We start from the raw sequence: 16,937 nt of genomic DNA, 5'->3' as shown, positions 1-16,937 counted from the left end.
AAGAAGAAAATACAAAAATTTAAAAGTAAATTACTCTTTTTTTATTTAATTAAAGGACCTGATTTATGTTGTTATGATGTCATGGCTCACCATGCTAACAATTTTCACTTTTATGATGAATTTACTGACTCAATTAATTTGCATTTGCGCCTAGTAGAGTTCGTTAAAGGGGGCACATGCTCCTTGTCAGAAGCACTTTCTTCATTTTCTGGACTCAAACTCGAGACACCATTTTCTTATTTTTTCCCTTCATCCTCTTCTCCCTCCGAATTCTTTGTACTACTCTCACTGCTCGTAGTACAACCGCTACTGCAGCTACCAAAAGATGAAACCCTACTAGATATAGGTGTAGCAATAAAAGTTGGCTTCATTTGTCCAGCCATAATAACCAAAAACTTCTCTTCAAAAACTGGTAGTGCAACCTTCACATCAGATCCATTATCATTATTATTCCCTTCTCCAGCTTCAATATCATCTCCATTTTCACCTTCATTATTCTCAAGGTACCTCGAAATTTTCCTATATGCACCTGCTGAAACAAATAACACAAAAACAATAAACCCTAAAATAGCTGCTAATTCATAGAATAAGTACGGCAATGTTGACAGGGGCGGATTTAGGGGGCGCAAGGGGGTTCACCCGAACCCTTTTCGCCGAAAAATTACACTGTATATATAAAACAAAATCTGTTTTTTACCTCTATATATTAAGTTTTGAACCTCCTTAACACAATCCAAAAGTGTAGTTTAGTGATCAAGGGGTTTCAAAATCTACATAAGATCATGGGTTCAATTCCCACTAGCTACAATTTTTTTTTTTTTTGAACCCCCTTCGTGGAGATTCTGCCTCCGCCACTGAATGTTGAGTGCCTCGGCGACCGTGGCAGCGCCATCGGAGAAGTAGCTGAAGAAGATGGCTCTAAATTCGTCATCTGATAAAGAATCTTCTTGTTCCAAGTCGAATATTTATTAACACTAAAATTTGGACGTAAACCTAGGTCAGTTCACTGATAATTTTTTTTTTTTTTTTTTGGGAACTTCTTTGTGTGTGAAAGTTAAATAATTTAGAAATGTTTGGATTTTTTTTTTTTAATAATGGTGGTGATGGAGGAGGAACCTAAATCCTAATAAAGAACCAACTATTACGTCCCATAATAATAAGGTTAAAGATAAATTAGCTTGCTAAAATATCATTTAGTCAGAAAAATATGAAAAATGACACAGTATAGCCGCTGTAAAAATAATAGACGAAAATATATAAAATTTATGTATTTTGTATATATATACAGTCTGTATGTTATATACAAAAAGTATACAATTTTTATACATTTTTTTCGGCTACCAGATGTAAATAGTTTCTGGCGCGGGCTAAAAGTTATAATACCCCGAAAAAATATAGTCAGACCTCTCTATAACAACATCTCTATCAACCATTCATTATAGAAGTCATTTTTTTTTCGGAATCGATTTTTATGTTATGTTATAATATATGTCATCTATAACAACACTTCACTGTAGTAGTCAAAAAATATCGGAACAAACGAGCCTGTTAGAGAGAGGTTTGACTGTATATTCATTCTATGTGTCAGTTAATTTTATATGATTGACTGACCCATAATCAAGAGTTGTTATGTAAAAGGTTGTGATTCCTAATTATTTTGCCATCATCTTTTCTGCCTCTTCTTACGAAAGAACAAAATAAAATTTAGTAGAAAAAGATTTTTTGTTTTAACATATATACTGAGAAGGGTGGAATTTATTTGAGGTCTGTTTGGCCTAAATAATTTTTTTAAAGTAAATACTCAATTTTATAAAAAGAAGTAGTTTGTTAGTTACCAAAAGAAACATATTTAAAGTATTTTCTCATTAGTGACGAAGTCAGGAATTTTCTCAACAGTATTTAAAATTAAAAGAAGTAAAAAAAATTCTCGATAAACAGTATTTATGGAATGACCGATTTAGTGTGGTTGTGTCGTCACCTTATTTTTTTCCTCTCGTCTTGCCCTTCCATATTATTAAATAATCCTATTTTATCCTTTATCCTACCTCTTTATATAATAATTCTACCTTGTACCGTATTCTTTTCTTTATAATATTAAAAGTTTATTCTTCATATTGTTGGTGCATAACATCATGAAACAACGAAAAACAATACAATCTATCCATACATTGTATACATCAAAATGATACAATATAATAAGATACATTCAGAGGCGGATCCAAAGTATAAAATGTAGTTCACGTGAACCCGTGGTCCTCGGGTTAAAATATATATATATATGAGACGAAGGGGCGTGTAAAAGAGAAACACGACACATAATATGGGACGTTGAGAATAATAATCATGCCGTTTAGTCTCTCCTGTTCTCCTGAATAATACCAACATGTACAATTTAATCATATTTATATCTTATTTAATTATTTGTAAGGCATTACTCTCATCATCAATAGCATTTCTTTTCCCATCTTATCTTCTATGAAAAGACTTTTCCCATTAATGTGTCTTTTTTATAATAAATTTGAATGTTAAATTTAAATTTTGTACATCTCTTCTGGAAATTGAAAGAGTATTAAATTTAACCCTTTTTGACATGTTCTTTGTATCAATGTTTGTACGTACAAGCTCACCATACTTTACTTAGAGAATTGCTATGAAGCTCATCAATGTTTGTATAAATTTTTCTTTCTTTTATCTTGCTATGAAACTTGAAAATCATGATGACTGAATGTTTTGTCCCTGAGATATTTATTTAAAGTTCTTGATTTTATTTCTTCGTTTTCCTTGCTTATTTTTTTCTTTGTGGGAAAAAATGTGGGCCTTTTACGTGATTTTGGGGGCATTTCTATACCCGCTTTTGTATTGTATTTTAACTTGTGCCCGCTTTACAAAAAAAAATTTGCAATCGTACCCGCTTTTTTCGCATAACTTCAGCACACGGGGCTGAAGTAGCAAAGGCACTCACGCAAAACTTCAACATTCTAGTAGCCGGGCCTGAAGTTCAGCTCTAGAGCTGAAGTTTTTGTTTTGTAACTGGCGAACTTCAGCTCTAGAGCTGAAGTTTCTGTGTTGTGACTGGGAAACTTCAGCTCTAGAGCTGAAGCTTGGGTAAAATTAACTCTTATATGAAGCCATTGGATTTGCCCCTCTCCATTGATCCAATTGATGAAGCCTTCACCAGCTATTAGCATTCAACCATTTCTTTCAATTGCTGTATTGACAATGCAATTAACTATTTGTAAATCAAGTGCATTATTTCTCTGTTTCGTTGTTTTCACGTCAACGACTAAACAATATTAACCAGAAAATAAGCGCTATGTTTTACACAGAAATTGTATAATGATCGTGCTGGCTACCCAATCCTTTTCCACAATATTCTGTACTTTGATTTTGTTTAGATAACTTTACTGAAGTTTTATAGAGTAATATGGTATCTGATTAGAGAGAACTCCTTGTTGGCATCTAGCTGTGATGAGATGGAGTTCCTTTCTTTCAATTTGCTTGTTTGCATATTTTAGCTATTTATTTCAGAAGAAGAAGAAAACGGAGGAGGAGAAGAAGGAGGAGAAAGGGGGCTGAAGTTATTTAAGAATTGGGTACAAGTTAAAAAAAATTTAAAAAATGGGTATAGGTTAAATAAAATGAGCAGATAATTTTTGAGAATTATGTAATTTTACTTATATAATTTAACGATTTTGAGGTATTATTTTTAGAGTTAAATATTTAGATTAGTTAGGAAAGGTGACCAGAAAGTTAGAGCAGAAGAAACGGAAGTGCGGAAAGAAGAAAAAAAAAAAACAAAAAAGGTAAAATAAAGGGAAAAGGAAAGAAAAAATAAAGATAAAAAATTTCCAAAAGATGTAGTTTAAAGCAAACATTTTCTTCAAATTACGTTATTACTTTACCTTATTTTAAGAAAAATAAAAAATATTAGTGTACCTATATATATTGATTACACAAAAGTAGAAAGTTAGAGTTATATTTACAACTAAAGTTTTACAATATGGATTAGGAATTTCAATCCAAAAATATATAAACTTTAATTTTAACATATTTAATAATTGGGTATTATGAAAAACTATTTGTAAATTCAATAATATTTTTTACTAAATCACGAAATGCGGATAAATTTACTAGCATATATATAAAGAAGGGAATTCAAAAGGTGACTTGGCACTAGATCAAATATTTTTCTCAATTTTTTGCCATTTTCTTTTGTTTCTGATTAAATAAATTAGCACGATTGCAATTTTAAAGGATGCATAATGGTTGCAACAATTAATAAACGTAACTGCTGTTGTATGATTTAAAGGATTTATAAAGATTGCAACAATTAATAAAAGTAACTCCTACTAGGGGTGTTAATGGATATTCGAAAATCGACTAAATCGATCGAACCGTACCGCACCGAACCGATTTTTAGGTTTCTTTTTAAGAAATCGTAGGTTTTTATATAAATATATAATCGCACCGATAATTAGGGTATGTTTTTTATTTTATAAGAATAAACCGAAAAAATACCGAACCGCGCCGAATAAATTTTATATGTAGAAAATATATTTATTTAGTAAGTTTAAAATAATAATGCATTAAATTTTCTTTGAGCCTTGGAATTATGAAAACTATTACAAGCCAACAAGTAATTAAACTCAAAATACTAATTCCTAAAACCTATTATGCTACTTCTACTTAAACTAAGTTATTTCAAGTATCTTTATTAGCAAGACACAAAGTATTCTAGCGATTATGAGTAGCAAACTACAATGTATGGAATATATTTCCTTTCATATAATTTAGATTTATCTTTTTGAATATTTAATCTTCTATAGAATTTATTCTTGAGTCGTCCTAGCTTGGTATATCTTTCAACTCGTATGATTAATATTTTATTTGCCTTTGTTTGATTTCTTTTACGCTGTTGTAGAATAGTTGATGGATCTATACTCTAGCCATCTTTTTTTTTTAAAATCATCACCCTTTAAACAGTAAAAATGTCTAGAGAGTTTTGCTAAGTCCTATAAAAGAACATATATTATTGCAATTCTACTTCTACTGGTGAATTTACATGATATTAAAAAAATACTGAAAATTAACCGAACAGTACCGATACCGAAGAGAAACCGACATGATTGGAACGGTTTCGAAAAGTCTAATTTTAATTATACATAATAGAATAATCGAAAAATTAGTATGATACAAATTTTATAAAATAACCAGCCGAACCGAACCATTTACACCCGTAACTCCTACTTTCAAAGGACACACAACAGTGAGTAAAATCCAACTCATAAAGCTTTATACTGTGTACTCTCAAACAAAATTTAAAGTTTATTTGTTATATTCACCAATGTCATCTTCTTTTTAATTACTCACAATTTTATCACGTTTTCCACTTTCATTTTAAACCAATCCACATAGCTTGGACATGAGGCAATTCGTCAAAGCCAATACAGGTGAGGCTTTAATTTTCATTGCAGAAACCTATTATATTTTAAAAGTTATGGATTCAGACCCATTATGTGTTATAATTTCAATAATTTGTTACACCAAATTTGTATTATGCGTTAAAAATATTAGGTTCAAATGAATCCGGTACTATAACACTACGTACGCCTCTGATGAGTGAGTCAACAATGCAGGATTTTTTAATGTTTTCATGCTAGATTAAATATGTTGAGACTCGACAATATCAGTAGGTCAACTTTTTTGGACTATTTTCTGCAATTTATATTTGAGTTTGTATTTTCATATTTGACCATTTTTTCTGGAAAATAAATGGTTAGGAAAGTAAGGGAGAAAATAAGAAGAAAAGATTAAAAGGTAAAAGATAAGAAATAGGTATAGCATCACGTATATACGTTTACGTTATTAAGAAAAAGAATTAGCTATCTGACAATAAAACCCCAATAAAAAAAAAACTGAAAAATATAAAATCATATGTTAATATAAAATTGATTAAAACTTGAAATCTAATACATTTAGATTTTATGACTAATATAATTTTAATATACAAGTATTAAAAAAATTATTTAAATCTTTTATTAATCGCGCGATGTGCGAGTAAATTCACTAATCTTGAATATAATTGCAAAACTGTTGTTTTCATATCGGATAAATCATAACTTTCCAACGAAAATGGAACTTTTCATAATAATAAACTAAATTTTGTTATTATTGCTTGTTACTTATACTGCTTTCTTTTTTATCGTTTTTTGAGCCAAGGGTCTGCCGGGAACAACCTCTTTACTTTCTAGGTAGGGATAAGATTTACGTATATACTACCTTCCTCAGACCCCACTTATACTAAAATTGAGTTTATTATTATTGTTGTCGATGTAGTGTTTCATCTACAAAGTTATTGGTGAAAGAGCACGGGCTAGCCAGTTTTCGGACTGGTCATTCAAAAATAGCGTTTGCAAAGTCATTGAAAAATAGCCACTATTTTGCCGCAACACGGAAAGTTCCAGCATAATATACTGGAGATCAGTGCACCTGTGTATGAACTTCCAGCATATTATGCTGGAACTCCAACATGCGGAAAGTTCTAGCATAGTATACTGGAGATTGGAGCACCTTTGTATGAACTTCTAATATATTATGTTGGACCGGTATATTATATTGGAACTCCAGTATATTATGGTGGAAGTTCAGTATATTATGCTGGAGTATTTTTCGGATTTTGAGCAGTATTTTCATTCAGATTTATCTTTACATTAAAAGTGACCAAATTTTGATTACTTTTGAAACTGTGGCTATTTTTGAATGACCACTTATAAATCTGATTATTTTTTAATTTCTCCCGAGTAATTGTATTCTTGGGCATTATTATCTTTTTATGACTGTCAAGATAACTTTAAATATGAAATGACAGAAAAATAGTGAGGATATATTAATTATTATGGCAGTGGGAATTAAATTAGCTAGCATATGGCTTTGACATTTAATTAGACCATTCGAACTATTTGAGTTTTGCCAGTTTATATTATTCACCCGTTTTTTTTGTGACAAAATTAAAATATATTCATATTATGAGTTAGATTGTTCATTTTTATTCCTTTAATGTTTATTTTACAACTCAAGAAATTTTTTAAAGGATTTTTATGTGAATTTTTAAAATTCGTTAATATGAAATAAATACACAACACAAAAGGCAGAACACTTTTTATAGGATGAAAAATTACCCGAGTTACAAAAGTTAATTAGTCTAATAGTTTACATGCATAAGTGTGAATGGACATATCCACCAATGCAATTTATAACATTTACCTAACAATTAGGTAAAAGAGCCAATGATTAGAAAATTTACTGTACATAATAATTAGGTAGAAGACCCAATTATTATTATATTACCTATTAAGGGTAGATAAATTGACATACTAAGATATAACTTAGTTAAAAAAAATTATAACCATTTTGTGGGCGTTTGGACATGAGAATTGTAAAATTCTGAAAAAAGTGAAAAAGAAATTTTAAGTGAAAATTGTATTTGAAAACTAAAGTTTCTTTTGGATATTGGAACTGTTTTTGAAATTTTGTGAGTGCGTTGAAGTGAAAATTTTAAAAAACAGCTTTTTGGAGTTTTTCAAATTTTCGAAAATTCCAAAATTCAACTTCAAATGAAATTTGAAAATTTCATAGCCGAACACTGATTCCGAAAAAAGTGATTTTTTTTAAAAAAAGTGAAAAAATTCTTATGATCAAACCGGCATTTTATGTGTAGAAAGCCCATCAATTTTATATGATTGATTAGCCCATAATTAAGACTTGTTTAACCTAATATTATATAGGGAAATTACCAGCTATGTCCACTTATAAGTAGCTCATTACAAAAATTGGCCAATTGATAAAATATTACTAATATTAGCCAAATTAGCCAATTAGCTATTTGTAGCAAAAAAAATATTAGAATTTTGTTTTGTTTTGAGTGGGTGTTATTAGAATAGATTGGGCACAACTTAAGGAGTTTGAATCTCAGTTTAGGATGATTTGGTGAAGTTTTGAGGTGGTTTGAATTGAAAATTCGAAGTAAAAACTGAACATGGAAAAAATTATATGTGTATCACACTGTGTATCATTTGTGTATCAATTATGTATCACATGTATATCCATGTATACCCGTGTGTGAGATATATGCGTGATACATGTTTGATACATGTGTCGCAGAAGACTTTTTTGAACTCGATTTAATTACGAATTTTGATACAAAACCAGTCCAAATCACCTCCAATCTTCCTCAAATTTTGTATATTGACTTATCTATATATTTTCAATGAATTTCAACTATACCCATTGAAAAAGTTCCTTTTTGTTTAGATTTTTGGAATATTGTATATATTTTTGTATTTGATCACCTTATTTGCCACCTCATCCGTGAAATTTTCTTTCCGTCTTGTATCTAGTGTTGCTAATCACGCTTAAAAATATGGAAGGTTATTTTTGCATGTGATTCTTTGAGAGAAAGAACCCTATTATTTGGTTTTTCAATTTTCGTTGGCTAGTTTTAGTAAGTCTATGACTAATGGCTAGAGGTTGGTAAGTTGAGATTTATTTGGGACATTTGTGTAAGTTTCCTTATTATATAAGGGTTATCATTCCTAATTATTTTGACATCATCTTTTCTTCCTCTTCTTACATAAGGACAAAATAAATCCAATTAGCACACTATAAATACCCTTTGTAGTATCAGCACTTGAATATCATATTAATAATCGAATATTCTTTAAGCTAACTAAACCTCTTAACACTTTTATGTAGATGCGGACTCAGGATTTGAAGGTCGTGGTGCACTTTTGGATTCAACCAAAATTTGCTTTGTATATAGAGTGTCTACAACTAAAATATCACTATTTCCGAAAGAAATATATACATGTATACATAGAATTTTTGCTGAACTTTACGGGTGCTGATGACCGCTCTTTATATAGCATAGGTTCGCCTCTGCAGTTTTATCATCTCTTCTGACTCTGAACATCAAATTAAGCCATTTTGTGTTTTGTGAGACAAAGTTCGTAGGCAAAACGGATATTCAAGAAAGGAAACAAGATCTTGAGGAGTGTCCACAGGTTCCCAACTCAAGAAATGAGAGAAAATCTGATGAGTTTTTCGAAGAAGTGAAGAAGTTATTGGCATTGGCAGGGCCATTAATGTTAGTAAATCTTCTGTTATATTTCTTACAAGTAATCTCTCTTATGTTTGTCGGTCATCTCGGAGAGCTAGCTCTTTCTGGTGCTTCTTTGGCTACTTCTTTTGCCTTTGTGACTGGCTACAGCTTGTTGGTTAGTCTTTCTTTTACTTCATCTATCCCATTTTACGATTCTTTAGCTATGCGATAGTCGTCTTGATTCTATTTTCGCTTCTATTTTGCTTGATCAGGTGGGAATGGGAAGTGCACTGGAGACACTTTGTGGTCAATCATATGGAGCTTTGCACCATTACATGCTTGGCATTCATATGCAAAGGGCAATGTTTGTTAGTCTTTTAATCAGTATACCTACAACAACAACAACAACGACCCAGTATAATCCCACAAGTGGGGTCTGGGGAGGATAATATGTACGCAGACCTTACCCCTATCCCGAAGGGTAGAGAGGCTGTTTCCAGGAGACCTTAGTCAGTATACCTATTGTTTGTATTTGGGCTAATGCAGGACATATTCTTGTAATCTTGAAACAAGATCCTGAAATAGCAGCCGAAGCAGGACTTTATGCACGCTTCATGATACCGAGCATCTTTGCCTACGGATTGTTAGAATGCCAGATTAGGTTTCTACAAGCTCAAAACAATGTCCGGCCCATGATGTTAAGCACAGGAATCACTCTGTTGTTGCATGTTTTTAGTTGTTGGATTTTCGTGCTCAAAACCGGACTTGGTAGTAAAGGTGCTGCTCTAGCTAATGCTACATCTTACTGGATTAATGTGTTCTTGTTAGCTGCGTATGTTAGGATATCGCCTTCGTGCAAAAGTACTTGGACTGGATTCTCAACTAAAGCATTTACTGATATCCCAAGATATCTTAGATTAGCCATTCCTTCAGCTCTTATGATATGGTAATTCTCAGTTGCTTTCAATAAATAAGTAATGAATATATTCATAATTCGTCATGGTGCTTTATTATTACAAGTTGTGTTTGTTGTTGTTGTTGTTATGTCATTCACGCCCGTCACCATCAGGGGGGAAGCCACATGTCCGAGAGGGTGGTCGTTTCGTCGGAAAATTACACTGGTATATAGGTAAAACATTAGATTTTATAGGTATAACATATATTGAACACTCTTTGTCGGGGAATTTTTTCACTTCTTTCAAATTTGAACACCCTAAAGAAACCATAATGCATTGTTGTCACCTTTGTTTACTACTTGGCTTCTTTATCTTATCTCTACTGTTCCTTGAGCCGAGGGTCTATCGGAAACAACCTCTCTGTCTTTATAAGGTAGGGGTAAGGTGTGCGTACACACTACCCTCCCTAGACCCCATTTATGGGATTAAACTGGGTTTTTTGTTGTTGTTGAATATATTCATAATTCCAGTTTATGACATATAAATCTGACTCTTTCCATCTTTTGAAACTCAGCTTGGAGATATGGTCATTTGAACTGATGGTGACTTTGTGTGGTCTTCTTCCTAATCCAAAACTAGAAACTTCAGTTCTTTCAATCAGGTTAGTTTTGTCACAAATTACCATCACATGCAACATCATGTTTTGTATCATATTTCGACAAGCCTAACGTTACTATTGTACTTAATTTCCAGCCTTAATACATCTGTGATGTTACATATGTTGGCTGAAGGACTAGGTGGGGCTACAAGCGTAAGAGTTTCTAATGAACTGGGAGCTGGACAACCAAAAGCAGCTCGTCTTGCAGCACGTACTGCAACGATCTTAGCTACCATAGAAGGGATTCTACTAGCTATAATCATGGTTTCGATTCGTAATGTCTGGGGCCATTGCTACAGCAATGAAGAAGATGTAGTGATATATGTAGGGAAAATGTTAATTCTTCATAGGTGGGTCCCACTTCCTCAACAACAACAACGGCCCAGTATAATCCCACAAGTGGGGTTTGGGGAGGGTAATATGTACGCAGACCTTACCCCTACCCGAGGGGCAGAGAGGCTGGGTCCCACTTCCTCGATGCACATAAATCCGTATTTTCAGGTTTGTCCAAAACCGCTTCCAAGGATCTATATTTCCAATAATGCAACTCTTATACCCTAATTTCATTAACTATGAAACAAGGCAGAGCTATAGCCAGCGAAGGGTGGTTAGCTGAACACCCATCCTGGAAAATTATAGCGTATAGGCCAAGTAAATCTTGAGCAGTCTACTAACTCCCGAACCTTGTTCAGGTATTGCTAGAGGGTGTGGGTGTCAAAAGAAAGGCGCATTTGTCAATTTGGGAGCTTATTATCTGTGGGGAATACCTGCTGGTGTTGTGTTAGCTTTTGTCTACCATCTTGGAGGAAAGGTATTATTCTATCACGCATTTTATTTTCATTGCATTTTATTCGTTGTTACTTAGAATTATGGCGAAACTGATGATTTTCATACTTTTTCAATTGTATTAAAGGGACTTTGGTTGGGAATCATTCTGGCCCATTCTGCACAAGCACTGATTTATTTAGTTGTTATTCTGCTAACAGATTGGGACAAACAGGTAAAGCTTGGTTTTTGCTCATTCTGAGGCTTGTTTCAATCTCAATCACCAATTTATGCAGCTACTTTCATTGAGTTAGCTGTTCTACTTTTCTCATTTCTTTGTTTTTCTTTGAAATATTAAGATCAAGGAATTATTGTTAATAACGCATGTCTGCTATGAAGGGGAGCCTTGGCGTAACTGGTAAAGTTGCTGCCATGTAACCAGGAGGTCACGGGTTCTAGCCGTGGAAACAGCCTCTTGCAGAAATGTAGGGTAAGGCTACGTACGATAAACCTTTGTCGTCTGGCCCTTCCCGGACCCCGCGCATAACGAGAGCTTAGTGCACTGGGCTGCCCTTTTTTAATGCATGTCTGCTATGTGTTTTGTAGGCAATGAAAGCAGCAGAAAGGGTGACTCAAGAATCTGCAGCATAGAATCTCATTTATCATTGTTTAGAATAATTGGATGTGATGTATTAGATTTAGTTCAATGGGTTTTGTGTTTGTTCTTTGCCAAAACAAAATTCCTTATGAGTTTGGATAAAATTGTAACTAAAACAACTTTGCCTCTGGTGGGATAGTTAAAATATCTACTTGATAATTGGTAAGTTTGAATGTCTATCCATGTATTTCTCCAAACTTCTGAGGTGAACATTGATGTTATTGAGCGAAACCGACATTCACTACAATAACAACACTTGCTACGCCTCAATCCCAAACAAGTTGAGGTCGGCAGGACAAACTACATTTCAACCCCTGCTTATTTTTCTTCCACTGGCATGTTTTTTTTTTTTTTTTTTTTTTTTTTATAGTTTTCATGTTTCTTCAGAAATATGCATAGTAGCAACAATAATATTTACTCACTTCTTGGTCTATCACTTGAGCCGTGGGTCTATTGGAAACATCCTCTCTATCTTCACAAGGTAGGGTTAAGGTCTGCGCATATATTACTCTCCCCAGACCCCACTTGGGAGATTATACTGGGTTTTTCGTCGTTGTTGTTGTTTAGTTTATCACTTTCACTGTATGGAAATCAAAGAATAGAATGCTACAGGGCTCTAGTAAATCCTTTTTTTACTAGAAAACAAATGCGAAACTAGTTCAAAACAAATGCAAATCAATATTCACATTATTTGCTAACCCTGAACTTGTGAGCTTCTTGCCTTAGTTCTGGTTGTCATTCTTCTTTTACCATTTTCTTCTATGCTAGCTCTGGAGTCACCCTGTCAGCTGCTTTCTTTGCCTATAAAAGGACAGAGGAAAGTTGCAATATCTAAAATGAGTTCAAGTTTGGTGAAGTAAAGAATGTTTTCACAATCATATTATTTTTATGCTTATTCAAGTAAATCATAAACCTATTAAATTATATTAGTAGTATAGAAAATGTCTACATTGTTGGTCTATGTTGCGCAGACTCTCCAAAACAGTTGCCGCACTTGTGTCAGATACCCATCGATATATTTTCGGAAAGTCCGAGCAACATTGGTGTTGGTGGATTCTATCTGTAAACATTCTATATGGTGAAGCTTTAGAAGTAGGAGAAAAATATATTTACCTCTTTGTCCCAATTTGTTCTCAGAGTAACTACTAAATAAATCAGTGCTTGAGCCAAAAGGGATAGAGTGAGTCCCAACCAAAGTCCCTTTAAACACCATTAGAAAATATGAATATCATCAGTTTTGTTTAAAGATATATTTAAAAAAAAAAAACTGCAAATAAAATGAAATGCATAAATGAGTACCTTTCCTCCAACATGGTATACAAAAGCTAAAAAAATACCAGCAGGAATTCCCCATAGGTAATAAGCTCCCAAATTAACAATTGCACCTATCTTTTGCCAACCACACCCTCTAGCAATACCTGAAGTGAGATTTTAGCATATAAAACTTGCATTATTAGAAATATAAGGATAGCCCGGTGCACTAAGCTCCCGCTATGCGCGGGGTCCGGGGAAAGGCTGGACCACAAGGGCCGATCGTAACGCAGCCTTACCCTGCATTTCTGCAAGAGGCTATTTTCACGGCTCGAATTCGTGACCTCCTGGTCACATGGCAGCAAATATTATCAGAAATATAAGATTGTTGGAAAATGTCTAAAAGAGGATTTGAACAAACCTGAAAGTACAGATTGATTTGCATCTATGAAGTGTGATCCTGCTATAAACATTAACATTTCCGCTACATACGTTACTACTTCTTCCTCATTGCTATAACAATGCCCCCATAATTTACGAACCGAAATGATGAATATTGCTAATAAAATTCCTTCTGTACTAGCTAAAAATAGTGCAGTATACGCTGCTACACGAGCTGCTTTTGGTCGTCCAGCGCCTAATTCATTGGAAACTCTTATGCTGAGGAAGAAAACCGAAGTGTAAGAAACAGTAAGGTAGTGTCAACTGTAAAAGAAGATTTGAGAAGGAAAATGTGTAAGTAGGAAAATTACCTTGTGGCACCACTTAGTCCAAAAGGCAACATATATATCATACTAGATGTATTAAGGCTGTAAATTGCAAACAACAGTAACATTAGCCCGGGCGAAATATCATAGGAACATGATGCTGCATCTGATAGTAATGTGTTAAAGAACTAACCTGATGGAAAGAACCGACGTTTCTAGTTTTGGATTAGGAAGAAGACCAGATAACAGAACCATCATTTCAAATGACCAACTCTCTAAGCTGAATCCATTAAAAAAAAAAATCAAATTCATTCATTCAATGGAATTATATGTCTATGCATTCATTAGTAGAAGTGACTAAGGATTACCAAAGCATAATGGCTGAAGGAATTGCAAGTCTAAGATATCTCGGGATATCAGAAAATGCTTTGGTTGAAAATCCCATCCAAGTACTTTTGCAAGAAGGCGATATCATAATATATGCAGCTAGCAAGAACACGTTAATCCAGTACGATGCAGCATTAGCCAGAGCAGCGCCTTTATTGCCAAGGCCGGTTTTGAGCACGAGAATCCAACAAGTGAATAGATGCAGCAAAGTAGTGACTCCTGCAGTTAACATCATAGGGAGGACATTGTTTTGTGCTTGTAGAAACCTAATCTGACATTGTAGTAGTCCATAGGCAAAGAGGCTCGGTATCATGAAACGTGCATAATTTCCTGCTTCGGCTGCTATTTCCGGAGTTTGTCCCAAGATTACAAGAATATGTCTTGCATTTGCCCAAATATAGGCTAGAGGAACACTTACTAAAAGAAGAACAATCATTGCCCTTTGCATATGAATGCCAAGCATATGATATTGCTTTGCACCATATGCTTGCCCACAGATTGTATCCAATGCACTTCCCATTCCCATCTGATCAAGCAAAATAGAATCCAAAATGCAGATATCAAAAAGTAAATTCGTTTTAAAACAATGACAAACATTTAAAGAAATAAACTTGTATAAACTTGTATAAACTTGAATAGATACACAACAAGTATATGTTAAATAGTTAAATACCACATAGGGGTAAGGTCTGCGTACACACTACCTCTATCGGAAACAACCTCTCTATTCCTCCGGAGTAGGGGTAAGGTCTGCGTACACACTACCCTCCCCAGACCCACTTGTGGGATTCCACTGGGTTGTTGTTGTAGTTAAATATCACATAGCATATAAACTTAAGTTTCATGCTTGTTACTTTCGATACAAATGTTTTTAGCTAATTTGGACTATAGAACAGGTCATTAACTCCCTTTGGGACATTTACATATCAAAGCAGCAATATGAAAGGGCAGCCCGGTGCACTAAGCTCCCGCTATGCGCAGTGTTGGGAAAGGCCGGACCACAAGGGTCTATTGTACGCAGCCTTACCCTGCATTTCTGCAAGAAGCTGTTTTCACGGCTCGCAACAACTTTATGAGTTACGCCAATGCTCCCCTTCATAGCAACAATCTGAACTGAAAAAAAGGACTTACCAACAAGCTGAAACCAGTGACAGTGGCAAAAGAAGTAGCCATTGAAGCACCAGAAAGAGCTAATTCTCCAAGATGACCAACAAACATTACAGAAATAACCTGTAAACAATATAGCAAAAGATTTACTGACATTAAAGGCCCTGCTAATCCCAACAACTTCTTCACTTCTTCAAAAAATTCATCACATTTTCTCTTGCTCTTAGATTCCTCATTTCTTGACTTTGATATTAGTGGACACTCAAGGTCTATTTCCCTCTCTTGAATATCCATTTTCCCTCAACTTTGCTCACAAAGCACAAAAAATGGCTAAAACTGAAAGGTTGAAAAATCAAACATTTTCAAGATTGATTCCTTTTGGCAGAATGTTGGCATTTTTTGTTTTATATTAAGCAACTAGTAAAAAAGAAAAGAAATGAAACAGGATATATTTAAGTAAAGATCTTTTTGCACTTTTTGTCATCTCTATGCTAAAACTTTTGGAATCATAAGTAAAGACAAATTTATAAAAAAATCTTTCTTATGTTGGGGCAGACATAAGATAGAAATAGAATTATTTATAACCAAGCCCAACCAAAGCTGATAGTGATGTCCCAATGGATAAAATATAGATGATATTTGGCAAATGGCTTCTACATTGGAGAAAGTAAAAGGGCAGCCCGGTGCACTAAGCTTCCGCTATGCGCGGGGTCGAGGAAGGGCCGGACACAAGGGTCTATCGTAAATTGTAAATATATTCCTATATAGATGATATTTGGCAAATGGCAACACGTGAAGAAATGCTAGAAGGTACAAATGCATGCCATTCAAAACGAGAATCTTGACTGAAGGCAAAATTGGCCAAGCCATCAGCTACCGAATTAGCCTCCTTGTAGATGTGAACAATAGATACCACCTAGTTGACATTTGACTTATTTTAGTAATATATAAACTATTTTTGGTGGAAAAGAAAAATGATTGTTTTGACAATTTTTGTAGCTTGAGGCAGGGGGGATTTATAGCCAAATACATGGTCACATGAACCCATGGTCTTTCCATCAAACTAGGTATTTTATGTACATATTTTTTAGAATTGGTCTAGTATTATCTGCTGGCACCCATGCTCCAAACATGCTAAATGGTGCACTTGGTTGAATGTTTAGTTATTACCTAGAGGATCAGGGATTAAATCCCACTTAATACTTTCTTCTTTCTCCTTTTTTAGTGGTGCACCCATGTCATAAAAATCCTAAATCCGCCTCTGGCTTGAGGAGTTTAACGAGGCCAAGGGTAAAGATGCAGTAGAAGATATTTAAAGTTATTAGTAAATTTAGCATTAACATATACTACCCAGTTTTTGTTTGCTTCAGGGTCGAAGCCGTAATGTGCGCCCAATCCATACATCACTTAG

At 34.0% G+C, this 16,937-nt stretch overlaps 3 protein-coding genes across 3 annotated transcripts; 1 reads left to right on the top strand and 2 right to left on the bottom strand.

Annotated features, from left to right (window-relative positions):
• Window positions 1–236: 236 nt before the first annotated feature.
• On the bottom strand, window positions 237–931 carry LOC104245265 (protein GLUTAMINE DUMPER 2-like). Its single transcript, XM_009800851.1, has 2 exons — window positions 847–931; window positions 237–529 (listed from the first exon to the last, which is right to left on the bottom strand). The coding sequence occupies exons 1-2, from the start codon at window positions 929–931 to the stop codon at window positions 237–239; spliced, it is 378 nt and encodes a 125-aa protein (XP_009799153.1).
• Window positions 932–8,515: 7,584 nt separating this feature from the next.
• On the top strand, window positions 8,516–12,344 carry LOC104245266 (protein DETOXIFICATION 16-like). The gene is made up of 10 exons (XM_070162713.1): window positions 8,516–8,525; window positions 8,752–8,810; window positions 8,922–9,272; window positions 9,370–9,481; window positions 9,608–10,043; window positions 10,568–10,654; window positions 10,747–11,001; window positions 11,315–11,462; window positions 11,565–11,651; window positions 12,023–12,344. Exons 1-10 carry the CDS (start codon window positions 8,516–8,518, stop codon window positions 12,065–12,067), a joined length of 1,590 nt encoding a protein of 529 aa, XP_070018814.1. The 3' UTR covers window positions 12,068–12,344.
• A 347-nt stretch (window positions 12,345–12,691) lies between these two features.
• On the bottom strand, window positions 12,692–15,923 carry LOC104245260 (protein DETOXIFICATION 16-like). The gene is made up of 8 exons (XM_009800846.2): window positions 15,551–15,923; window positions 14,401–14,945; window positions 14,226–14,312; window positions 14,078–14,134; window positions 13,747–13,985; window positions 13,374–13,492; window positions 13,188–13,274; window positions 12,692–12,875 (listed from the first exon to the last, which is right to left on the bottom strand). Exons 1-8 carry the CDS (start codon window positions 15,818–15,820, stop codon window positions 12,834–12,836), a joined length of 1,446 nt encoding a protein of 481 aa, XP_009799148.1. The 5' UTR covers window positions 15,821–15,923; the 3' UTR covers window positions 12,692–12,833.
• Between the last annotated feature and the right edge of the window lie 1,014 nt (window positions 15,924–16,937).

The sequence above is a fragment of the Nicotiana sylvestris genome, chromosome 11 (genome assembly GCF_000393655.2).
Source record: "Nicotiana sylvestris chromosome 11, ASM39365v2, whole genome shotgun sequence".
Classification (NCBI taxonomy): domain Eukaryota; kingdom Viridiplantae; phylum Streptophyta; class Magnoliopsida; order Solanales; family Solanaceae; genus Nicotiana; species Nicotiana sylvestris.
Note: the sequence above shows the minus strand (reverse complement) of the source record. Positions and strands in the feature narration are given on the sequence as shown.

What these genes read in the sequence shown, in the direction of transcription:
- LOC104245265 (XM_009800851.1), bottom strand. Translation starts at nt 931, where the DNA reads ATGACGAATTTAGAGCCATCTTCTTCAGCTACTTCTCCGATGGCGCTG. An exon ending in CTCAACATTCAGTGGCGGAG is followed by an intron (nt 530 to 846) that starts GCAGAATCTCCA and finishes TTGTTTCAGCAG; the next exon opens with GTGCATATAGGAAAATTTCG.
- LOC104245266 (XM_070162713.1), top strand. An exon ending in GTTTGTTAGTCTTTTAATCA is followed by an intron (nt 9,482 to 9,607) that starts GTATACCTACAA and finishes AGGAGACCTTAG; the next exon opens with TCAGTATACCTATTGTTTGT. An exon ending in TCTACCATCTTGGAGGAAAG is followed by an intron (nt 11,463 to 11,564) that starts GTATTATTCTAT and finishes ATTGTATTAAAG; the next exon opens with GGACTTTGGTTGGGAATCAT.
- LOC104245260 (XM_009800846.2), bottom strand. Translation starts at nt 15,820, where the DNA reads ATGGATATTCAAGAGAGGGAAATAGACCTTGAGTGTCCACTAATATCA. An exon ending in TCACTGGTTTCAGCTTGTTG is followed by an intron (nt 14,946 to 15,550) that starts GTAAGTCCTTTT and finishes TTGCTTGATCAG; the next exon opens with ATGGGAATGGGAAGTGCATT. An exon ending in ACGTCGGTTCTTTCCATCAG is followed by an intron (nt 14,135 to 14,225) that starts GTTAGTTCTTTA and finishes TGCAATTTACAG; the next exon opens with CCTTAATACATCTAGTATGA.